The sequence below is a fragment of the Cynoglossus semilaevis genome, chromosome 17 (assembly GCF_000523025.1).
Source record: "Cynoglossus semilaevis isolate Cse_v1.0 chromosome 17, Cse_v1.0, whole genome shotgun sequence".
In the NCBI taxonomy this organism is placed as follows: Eukaryota; Metazoa; Chordata; class Actinopteri; order Pleuronectiformes; family Cynoglossidae; genus Cynoglossus; species Cynoglossus semilaevis.
The window spans coordinates 8,923,456-8,935,228 of NC_024323.1; the positions used below are offsets into that span (position 1 = coordinate 8,923,456).

Consider the following 11,773-nt stretch of genomic DNA (forward strand, 5'->3'; position numbering starts at 1 on the left):
AGTGTATGTAATACTGAGATGAGAGGACAAACACCGTGGTACGTACTCTTCTCATGGCAGGTCTGAAGCTGTGGGCCAGTTTGCGCAGGGAACTGAGATCTTGCTGAAATCCTTGGAGCTCTGGTGGCGAGGCCTGTTGGACTCCTGGGGGGCCGCTGCTGACCACTGGCCCCGACCCTGCAGGACTGGCCCCCTGCTGCTGCAGCTGCCAAACGTTGGTCCTCATCAGGAGCAGCAGATCACACAACTGCAACTGGATGACCTGCAGTTGGAGGGACATTATGACACTTCACTCTGGTTTAAGGACACTCTTTGTGGGTTTTTTTGGGGGGGTTTATTTTGAGTCAGTGGTTGAAGGATATTTCACTGCACACTGTGTGGTGTTCTGCTGTTAGTGGACGCAGCTCTGTGTTGCATTGCAGGTACATTGCACTTTGCTGATAAACACATGCAATGCAACTACAATGCACTACAGCCCTGTCCAAAGACATGCACACAGTGTGAACTACAGCTTTACTGTTACTGTATAGAATACTGTGTATTTTTATTTGAAATGCAATGTCACTGCTGCTGCTCTGACTTTTCTCAGAGGAATAATAAAAAAAACAAACATGGCTTAACTGTGCAAAAAAAGTGCTTATTCCCAACTACAGATGACTGTGCATGTGTGTGTGTGTGTGTACCTTGTCTAAGCTGGAACTGTGGCTGTGTGGTCCCAGGTTAAGGCTGTCTTTGAGCAGGGCGCTGGCCTTGTCGCTGTAGCTTAGACTAAGTTGGCAGTTTTCTGGCTTGGACAGCAGAGCTCGCACTGCCCTGAATGTGTTCAGACACACCTTGGGCAAGGGAGTCCTGTCAGAAAGTGTGGAGGAAACCAGACAGAGGACACAGGTTAAATTGGTGGAAGTGTATATTTCTGTGTCCTCGCTGCTTGGCAGCAGGCAGAGGTGATGTAGCAGTGTCTTTAACCATCTGTAGCCATTTCTGCAGCCACTACAAACTCACTCTGCGTTCTGCAGACTGCGAGGCAGGTGCTCAACAGTCGGATACAGTCTCTCTGCTGCAGCGTCATCTCCTTGGAGCCAGTTGATGATCACCACAGCAACTGAAGACCACCATTTGGAGTGGGGGTCGCAGCCTGGTTAGTGGAACACGTCAGTCAAAAGTTAGACACCCATGTTTCCCGCTGCCTACTCATAAACATGTGTATACTAAATACAAGCCCAACACAGTTACTGTCTGTCTTATAGATTCTTCTAGACCTTCATCTTTTCTGCCCTCTGGCAAGATCCCACCGTACTGAGGAAAGTACTTTTCTTGATGACTTCCTCATAAGGGAAATCGACTCAATCAGCATCAGTTAAGACACACACGCACATACGCACCAGCACACATCTAATACTGTGCAACCTGAGGCACTGCCAAAAAAAGTCTGCTAATAAAATCCCTGCACAGCCTCTCTTCCCCGTCTTTCCTCTCAAGGTGATCACAGATTTGACAGCACTGAAGATAGATGAAACAATCTGGAGGATGTCTCCGTTTCTCTCAGATCAGTGATCAGTGAGGACAAACACACACGGAGGGACAGTGTACACCTAGCGAAAATAGGGACCACCATCTGAAGTGGGAAAGTAACTTCATCTTATGGCACACTTTTCAGAAACACATTAAATTAATTACACAAGGGAGAAAGGAAAACGCAAGGGAAGAATTCAAGGGAAGTGACGCTCCTGCAGAAGATGTGAAGTAACACAAGATGTAGTGATGAGCTGCATGATTTTTAGTTAGTATGGAGCAATTGACTCAGTTTGGATGGAAATTTCTCACCCACATTCTCGTCAATCAAAGAAACGTACACTTAAAGGAACTTAAAGCAGCAGAAAAGGTTTAAAGTCAGCAGAAATCTGACTCTGAAGTGTTGTTTCTTTTTTTAAATTTCCTGATACATAAAGCAGATAATTAAATATATTAATATTTTCACACTGTTCCTACCGCAGACACCTACCAGTGATGGTGGCCATGTTGGAGCCGATGGCAAAGGACTGAGTTGTGGCACCGGCTGCATCTGAAGCACTAATCAAGAGCTGGAGGTATTCTAGGGCGTCAGAGTACTCCCTGAGGAGGAAGACACTGAACTGTCATTTTAACTGCGGCAGCATTTTTACAGCAATACACTAACTGCGGCAGCATTTTTACAGCAATAATATAATTCATTATACTTATATAATTGTATAATTGTATAATTCATAATTTTACAAGTTGGATGAAAAGAAATATAATATTGATAGTGATATTAAGAGTTATAAAACTTGTTTTTTGCTCTCTCACCCATCAGCCTGGGTGGCACTTTTCTCTCCACGCGGCTGAGCCACACAGTACAGAGCCTTCTCCAGGAGGTGTTCTCTGAATGCCTGAGTCACCTGGGCCAGGGGATCCACTATAGCAATACAAAACACATTCACAGATCAGCTTTAGGCTTGAGGTGACACACTGCCAGAGAGTTTGGCAAAGTTCTAGTAAAGTCTTGTACACCACAGTCACATTGTGGGCATATCACTTGTGTAAACAGTGACCTGTGTTGCCAGCCTGGCTGTAGATACTTTCTTTAGGAGTGCTGCGAATGGCCCAGTCTCCATCCACAAAGAAGCGGTGACCAAGTGGATGGCAGAGCCACTGCATGGCTGGAGGCACGCTGCCACTGGATGACAGGCAGGCTTGACGTGCACTGCTCAGGAACACACGCTTTTGCAGAAAAAAAAAAAAGAGCAGGGAGAACAAATTTTTTAAAAAAAGAAAAGAAATCACACATCAACTTACAACTGCTCCTATATAAGACTGTGTTGAGACTGAAGGGAACTCACAGAGGTGAAATGCAGGATCCTGGGAAGACTGGCTTTGACACGTAAAGCTGCAGAGACGTAGACTTCAGCCAGTGAGGCCACGGGCAGACAGGAACCAGAGCACTCTGCCAGATTCACTGCACTTAGAGCCATGTGTATTGCAGACAGGTGGCTGCCGTTTAGTTTCCCTGGAGAAACAGATTTATATAAAAAAATTAAATATATATATATTTATAACAAAGTGGTCAGGTCAAAATAGTTCAGCTTAACATTGGAAATCTATTTAAATGGGAATTTTCCAAATAACCTGTCATGTGAAGCTGATGAAGGCGGTGGTAAACCAGGGCAGCATCTCTGCTGCTTTTGCAGGCATCCTCCTGTAGGGGGCGGTCAGAACGCAGACCTCCAGCCCTAGCAGCCAGCCAGCGGCCCACCCACAGGCGCTGAAGGGAGAATCTCAGCAGAGACCACAGCGCAGCACAGGCCAAATCCAACTGAGAGGTGGGCAAGGGACGACCAAGAGCCTTAAGACATGTCCACAGGTTCTGACTGGCCTGAGCAAAGTCACCCTGGGGTGGAGAGAGAAAGAAAGAAAAAAAAAAGAAAGAAAGGAAAAAGACAAAAAGAGAGAGAGATAGAGAGAGTGAGAGACTATGTTGACGAGGGAACTTCCTAGAATCACATAAGATTAAATGTAAATGTGAAAATTCAAATGTCCTGAGGTAGAAATTGACAAACCCTGGCCAAATCCAGGTCAGCCTGCTTGCGGTGCCTCCAGAACAGAACAGAGGATCCAGAGTGTGGCCTAGTGACAGGTTCTCCATAAACCAGGAGACGGATCAGAACTCCAGACACCAGGATACCGTTAAGAAGCCACACCAGTATAGTCGGCAACATCCAGTCCATCCAGCCCCATGAGTCGGCTGTGTGTGACAGAATTTGTTATGTTAGAGAATATATATATATATATTAGAATCACTGACCTACACTTTGAGAGTTTATGCCTGCTTACTTCCAATATCCACACCCAGAACACTCCTGCTGCCTGAGTGGTGGGTGGTGCTTACTGCAGCACCTCCAGCTGAGCTACTGCCAGAAGAACACAGCAAAGCAGCCAAAGGGTTGAGTGAGAGGAAAAGGAAGGTGAAGGCGCAGAGTGCCATGCGGGAACGGTCCAACATGCCGCCAGCACTGCTGCCTGCTGTTGATTGGTCTGATGCGCCCATGTTTGGCTGGCACAAAGGAGAAGATGCAAAAAGATTTACATGTGATTGAAGAAAAAAAATCTGATGTAAACAAGCTTTTATAAACACAAAACCAACCAGAATACACAAAATCCAGAATATCAAAACAATTTGTCAATTTCTCTCTATCTGCATCATGTTAACTTTTTAAATGCATAACTTATACATAAAATGTAGAACTGGCATCTAATGTGTATCAGAGGCTACATTCTAATTAATTTGTTTCATTTCCCTAATACATTTTTGAATGTCTTTTTGGACTAAAACTAATGAGCTTCACTGAGAGTCTCATACCTTGGTGTCCTCTCCCATTGGACTGTCAGGCTCCGAGTCGCTGCCACAGTGTGAGAAAGATGTCGGCGACCCCACATCAGATGCTGGTGGAGTGGGCAACTCACTCTTCACGTCAGACTGTCCATCAACTTCCATGGCAACCAGATCTTTGAGGGACTCTGGACGAGGAGCAGAGAGGAAGACAAGGGGCACTTTAAGACAGACTGCTTAATCAACAGGATATTTTTAGCATTGTGGAAGCAGGAAAAAAAAAGGAGAAGGAAAGAGTACATACTGTTCTTCTGGGCCACCATTTTCAGAGCCATGTTCTCCTGTTTGAGTTTCTGATTGGCCTGCTGCAGGTAACGGATGTAGTCAATGGCCTTTCTCAGCACAGCAGACTTGTTGAGCTATAAATATAAAAAAGAAAAAGTTGCAATAAAGAGCTCATTTAACAGAAGTGTTTAAGTTTCCTATAATCTAGCTTATATATAGCATATATGAATCAATACATCAGGACCATGGGGCATGTAGTCATAATATATTAGATCTGAGCAGAAACATAGATTTATGTTTTGATTTGTATCTGTTTAGACTATTATATAAAAATCAGCATCAGCGTCTCACCTTGGCTTCATGGCCAGACACCAGGTCTTTAAGCTCCACAATCTTGTCATTGATGGAGGAGCGGTACCTCTTCTCAATGGCATTGTGGGCTGTACGCTTTTCTCCCTTCGGAGGCTGGCTGCCCAGCTTTCCACTGATGGCGATGCGGTTGATTGGAATCTTCTCAGCATCCACCATGACCGGCACCGTGGTCAGGATGGTACCGCCACCCATAAAAGCCTAAGGAAGGAAACCAGAGAGAAGAACTCATTTATTTTGAAATTTAAGTAATTACCCCAGACATCAAGTTTTGACTTTGCTTCTTTGTCACCATGAATGAGAAAAAATATTTTAGGTTTCAAATTCTATCATATTCATATTCTACCTGCAGTGCTGTGCTCTGTGCTGGACTGGTGCTGGCCAGGGAAGTAGGTGAGGCCACAGTTGTAACTATACAAGGATCATGCTTCAGAGTGGTCAGCAGCAGGGACTCAGCCTTGATGAACTGGGGCTGCAGCAACACCTGAAGAAAATGAAGAAGGGCATCAAACACACAACCTCTGGTGGAAATTTGTTCACGTAAGTGTATTTACATCAAGTCTTTGTTCACTTACAGGAACTTGCTGCACATGAGATGTGATGGTTTGAGACGAGGGGCTGCTGGAAGTGGTGAGCAGGGAAGAGGTGGTGGTCAGACCCTGAAGTGAAGCCTGGATGGTCATTGGCTGGACACTTGGAGGAGATGAAGATAAACTGGTGGTAGGTTGGCTCAGGGTGCCAGCTGGGGGATTAAAAGGCAGATATTTTATGAGCCTAAACGCATGGTGAGACAATGTCTATAATTGGGACATAGAGTTTGTTACAAAATATTTCCATAAAACACTATCACTATAACACCAGCATGGCCCATGTAAACGGAAATATGACAGTAGATGAAAATAAAATATCCTTTGAAATATTATTATTAAAATTACTATAAACTAATCAGTGAGAAATCTCAATAATACATTGCTGTCATATAAATTCACCAACACACAGCCATGAAACAGGTCGGACAAAACCATCATTACATGCAAAAGTCATATCTAGTTTTTATAATGGTTCAAAGGACACTGGTTAATCCCCAGCTCAGGATAAGAGACTGCAGCTCAGTCTGGGTTGGTAGGCTAATGGGCGAAAAGCAAACTCTTTAAGACTTAAATGAGAGCAACAGTCAGTGTGTCACCTTGTAATTCTTATCATTTTTTATCAGCTTATCTTCGTATAGTGACTGTGATCTCACGTCTCAGTCCCACAGTGTGGACATTTTTTTCCAAGGGTTTAGAAAAACTTATTCAAGCATGCACCTATTCAAATTCAAAAACATTTTTCCATAAAATAAACACAGTAATCATACAGGAGAGCTCCTTTAGAGGTCTACTGTTAGTCTTTTTTCTTTATATCTATAAAGAAATAAATGCAAATGGGTTGACTAACTGACATGTGCACATATAATGGGTGTTGTTCCAGACAAAGAACTTTTTTGAGTGACAGACTTTCACTTGCTGAGCAAAGTTCATTGAATAAGAACCTGGACATGTGATCGGCTGAGGCTGAATAATCTACATTGTGGAAACACATGATTAAACTCAGGTGACTGTAAAACCAGACAAAAATGAAAAGTCAGTTTATTAATTTACTAGTTTTTACATTAAAAGCATTTAGATGTGTGTTTCCTTTACACAAGGAAAAACTGATCAATTTTGTTTAACTGAGTTAATATCAGAGGCGGACAAAATGAACAAACTTGGAAACTGCAGCAGACCAGGAGACTTCTTTTGCTCTGACAACACATTGTGATCACAAATGCAAACAGTCACACAAGCAGCATTGTTCTCATTCAGCAAAAAACAAAACATGTTAACATTTGTTCTGGTTTCTACTACACGGAACACGGAAATACTACAGTACAAATAATATTGATGGACTGGGAGCAGAGTGACGCCATCTATCATAAACAGGAGGAAGGAAATTTGATTTTCAGTGTTTCTGCCAGGACATGACATTGCATTATGGGTACAATCCTTGGCAACTTAGTGTATAGCAGAAGCCCTGATTTGGCAAAATTTGTAAAAAGCCTGTTATTTACCTCATCTCCAACAAAGCTCACTCACCTGGGTAGCTATTTTGAGTGCTGTAGGTGGTCCGGGCTTGTTGCGACTGAGCCTGGAGTTGTGACTGGGGTACAGGTAAGGTGAAGACAGCCTGGGGTGAAGTGCTGAATGCTAAACTCGTTCCAGGTGAGCCATGTGGTGAAGCAGCTGGGCTGAGAACAGACTGAGGCTGTTCCACCTGGGGTTGTCTGACAGTTTGAACCTGCTGTGGAGAAGATGGCTGCTGCTGTGGGGTGGTGCTGCCCACATGGGCCAAAGGAGACTGTTGGAAAGTGGGAGGCTGGAAGGCCTTGTCTGGGGTGGAAGAGCTGCGGGTGATGGGAGGCCCTAAAAGTGCATCTAGGTGGGGACTGCTGCTTAGGATCGAGGAAGGCGAAGAGGAAGAGGATGATAACGGAGCTGTTGTAATAGTGGCTGAAGGGGTAGCAGAAGTGATGGATTGGGTTAAACTCGGAAGTTCTTGGGTGGGTGTAGTCACCGGGTAAGGTGGGTTATCAAAGATTCCTCCAAACTCCACATCCTGGTTGTTAAGAAGCTGTAACATATCTGGAGAAAGACAGAACAGAAACAAACAAGTATGCCTTTAAAACGATGCTAGGAATAGTACAACTATGCACAGGAAATTGAACTTGGACAGGTCATAACATCCTTTTCTTAATGACTGCATGGCACCTCGGTAAGACATGTTGGCAAGCAGCACATTAGGAAGCACCTTGTCTGTTTGAAATAAAAGTACCTATTTTCTGACTGTCAAACTGATGCCTTCTAACCTTTTCTGTGTTGACAACACTAAACAAATATTGGAATTCCATATAAGTTATAAAAAAGATTTATTATAAATAATTGTGTAAACATTAGTTTCTGATGTTATTCTTAAAGCATGAAACCTTACCTGAAGACAAACTTTGTGAACGATATATGAACTGTACTCTAACAGACTAAATTGAACACTTCAAAGCCAGGTTACTGGGAAACCAATAAACCATAAATAAACCATTCACTGTTTACTATGCAAACACAAAGCAACAGACTGTTATGAAAAACTCTCAAAAGCATCAGGTAGACAGTGTTGGAAAAAAGTAGACAGTTGTGACAAAAACTATCCAGACATTATTCTCCTAATATTATCTCAAAAGAACTAAAATAAACACATACAAAATTTTCAAAAAGAACCAGTTGGCATAATGCTTATGGTGTAACATCTCCTGTGTATGGAAGACTATAATTAATACACATACAAACATGATGCAGTTAGCAATTTATGCATGTTAATGCAAGCAATCCTATTTTTCCTCAGGAATTTTAAATCTGATCACAAAATTTAGGAATCTGGTAGAAAAGGCTTCAGGTCAATTTTTTTTAACCAAATAAACTCCTGTTAGCATTGCTGATTTTTTGTAAAAAGCACAATTGCAGTTCAAAAACAGTTACAGAAGTGATTAAATTTCCTGACAAGAAAACGTGACCCAGGCATTTTCTTTTCTCAGCTATATTATATATGCAGATATATGATATATATCGACTGCTAATTAAGGCCACATAGAACTGTTTCAAATTACGTGTGCAATTTATTATTGCTATCATTCATCAGACGTGTAACGCGGGTCAATATCCTTGATACCGTTGGAGTGAATTCGCATGCGTGCAGGGAAACTTAGCAGCCTGGATTTGTAAAGCGGTGTTTTGGTATGAGGTGATCGCTCCTGGCCAATCAGAGCGCGGCTCAGACACTAGCTATTCCGATCTGCACAAAACTAGGAAGACAGGCAGCTCTGTCTGTAGCTTCTCACGGGGTTACCATCGGACAGGGTTACTCTCGGTCAAAAAGTAAAGCAAGATGGCGAACACGGCTGCAGCGAGGATGGGGCCCAACCGCCAATGTTTACACAGTTAATCTCACCAAAAGCACATGTCAACGCGTATCTTTAAATCATATGTAAACATCACAGAAACACTGTTTATTTTGAACAACAGAGTCACGAAATGTATGTGCAACTGATTCTATTAACCAATAACATAGATATTAGTTAATAGAATAGTTAGTAAAAAAACAGTATTGTAGTGCTTCCTCTGTCACCAACAAATTGTACCATTGTACATGATTTCTTAATTGTTGACTTTTGGTTACTTTCAAGACCCGTTGGTATCTACTACAGCATCTACTACTGTTATTATTATTATCATCATTGGTACATGGTTAACTAAGGTCGGATGAACCCGGGAGAGAGGAATGCACGACAGTAACCTCTGTGTAAAAAGCAGCGGGGGCGGGGTCCATTCGCCGCTATTAAACAGTTTACGTTCACAGATTGTGTCATAATTGAAATAACAATAGTTTAAACATATTATTTGAATTGTATATAAATGACTGTTTTCAAAACAACTGTCAACGTTTAGTGAATACTAGAACACCGGTCGGCGATTTCACTTCATGTTACCACAACAAGCTAACAACTGGTAATCCCACTATTAATTTACAAATAAAATATCTTTTTATTTTGGAAAAAAAAGTCACGCTAATAGTGTGCTAATTTAATTGGGACAATGTTTTAGAATGTTTAATGCAATTGATGGAAACATACGCTGAAACGGACATCATTATTGCGGTTTTGCAAAAATTAAACGTGACTGCTAATAGCGAATAATATTTCGTTATTTACGTACCATCGATGTCGCTTAAAAGCGCTGTGTCAATTTCGCTGGGGTCATGCAGCGACATCGTTGGATCCAGGCTATCCAACGTGGAATCGTCAAAGGATAGGTTGTTCATCTTTGCTCTTGTCTCTGTCTTCGAAATTGAGAGTTTTTTACCTTCCTGAATAGCTTTAATTGGAAAAACGAACCCTCCCTGAGTTCCTACATTTGCCAGCGTATGTGGTTCCTTCGTATTAGAAACACGCGGAAGAATTAGCTGCAACTTTCATCAAATGTGTCAACTAAGTACTCACTCCAACCGCCATTATCGCGCAGGGAAACTTGTCAAACCAAAGCCAAACACTGGGGCTCATTCAGGGACAACTAAACTTAGTTGCGCCGGCGAACGCAGAAGAACCCGCCCAGTCAATGGTGAATGACAGGCGCCACAGCAAATCGTAGCAGACGCACTGGATTTCCCACGACCCAGTTTCTTTGGGTAGTGTTGTCTGTGTGACGGGTGAACTGAGAGCTCGTGGAGCAAAATGATTTAGATTTAGATAATGATACAATAAAATATATTGATATGAATCTATTCATCATCCACCCATCAAGTCATATGGTGCAGCAGTGTCTCAATGCAGCTCGATCAAACAGTTCCAAAACAAATTCCATACATATAAAGGATAACCAGTTATACTGCATAATGTAATATTAAATATCCATGTTCTTAACAAACGTAAACTTAACCATATCAATTATTCTTTTTCTTTTTTTATCAAACAGCATGGACGTGTTTATCGTGGGCTTGCCCCAAAGAGCCAATCAGAACAGAGCGGGCGTGGCGTATAGAAAATCAAGTTTCTGTGACTTGGCGCTTAACAGCTTTTGTAGAACCAGAGAAATCAACCAATGGGAAGCCCGGGAGCCGAGTGGGGTGATCTGACGTCGCATCACCGTGACTAGATTACATCATGTGTTTCTCTCCTCAAAACATAGTAGCAATCGAAGGAAGGAAAAGTGGGAGGGTATATATGAGAAAAAAAAGGAAAAATAAATCCACGGACTTTTATGTAAAATAATTTCAACTCCATAGACTGTGTCCTTAATAAGCATGACTTGCTTATTAAGGACACAGTCTATACGTTGCACTACAAAACACGTGCGCATTATGAACAAAAAGCATGGTATAAAAAGTAGGTCAGAGACCTGTAGTAAGAACTGCTAAGTCAGAGCAGAATAATATTTTTAAAAAATATATTATTGGAGTGTGTTTGATTCTTGTTTTCGTCGTTATTTTATTTCAGTTATCTGTGCTTTATGCACAAAAACAATACTGTAAAGTTTGAATACATTTTACAGTATTGTTTTTGTTAAATTCACTACAAATAAAAATTTACAATAATTTTGAAATAATTTCTTTAGTGTTCGTCAGTACTGTCTAAACTGTGTATGTTGTTTCTCCTTTAAAAAAGATCAAGACATTTCTGAGAGTCAGATATCATTTATGGGAAACTATAATCAGTAAATGGATACAAGCTAACTAAAATTTTACATTTTAATTTTTTACAGTTAATTATACAGTAAGTAGCAGGGGTTTTACTGTAGGCTAAAAGTTTTTTTTTAATCCAGTGGACACCTGCTAGTCATCAAATCTAAATATATACTTCTTTGGAAATGTTAACCAATTTTGAAGATTTAAATAACACAATATTTAGTAACACATTTAAGTCAAAGACCAAAGCATTATAACTACTTTTAGCCACCCAAGGCATTGCAGGAGGGTTTATGTTTTGATAACAATAAGTAAGAATTACTTTTCTAAATTTTCTTTTAAAGAGAAACATCTTAAGTCATCACCACGTGGAATGGGGTGGGAGGTACTTGTGACAGGAAAGACCAAAGCAGTAACAACCCTAGGCTGACGGCAGATTGCATCAGTAGTTGTAAAAAGAAGACTATGGTATCTGAAACACAAACTCACGTACAAACATTTAGTGTAAAATAACCACCCTTAGTTGTGAGG

At 41.4% G+C, this 11,773-nt stretch overlaps 1 protein-coding gene across 1 annotated transcript in view; it reads right to left on the reverse strand.

Annotated features, from left to right (window-relative positions):
* The window catches only part of srebf1 (sterol regulatory element binding transcription factor 1), a 12,765-nt gene extending 2,653 nt beyond the window's left edge, over positions 1-10,112 (reverse strand). The window contains exons 1-17 of the mRNA XM_008329935.3: positions 9,778-10,112; positions 7,114-7,659; positions 5,575-5,741; positions 5,346-5,483; positions 4,982-5,200; positions 4,650-4,764; positions 4,376-4,533; positions 3,850-4,069; positions 3,576-3,760; positions 3,145-3,406; positions 2,859-3,025; positions 2,571-2,739; positions 2,326-2,434; positions 2,003-2,112; positions 1,003-1,135; positions 684-849; positions 47-262 (exon numbers count right to left, since the gene is read on the reverse strand). Coding sequence (XP_008328157.1) covers positions 47-262; positions 684-849; positions 1,003-1,135; positions 2,003-2,112; positions 2,326-2,434; positions 2,571-2,739; positions 2,859-3,025; positions 3,145-3,406; positions 3,576-3,760; positions 3,850-4,069; positions 4,376-4,533; positions 4,650-4,764; positions 4,982-5,200; positions 5,346-5,483; positions 5,575-5,741; positions 7,114-7,659; positions 9,778-9,883 — 3,186 coding nt within the window. The 5' untranslated portion in view covers positions 9,884-10,112. The remainder of the gene's footprint in view (positions 1-46; positions 263-683; positions 850-1,002; positions 1,136-2,002; positions 2,113-2,325; positions 2,435-2,570; positions 2,740-2,858; positions 3,026-3,144; positions 3,407-3,575; positions 3,761-3,849; positions 4,070-4,375; positions 4,534-4,649; positions 4,765-4,981; positions 5,201-5,345; positions 5,484-5,574; positions 5,742-7,113; positions 7,660-9,777) is intronic.
* Positions 10,113-11,773: the final 1,661 nt, after the last annotated feature.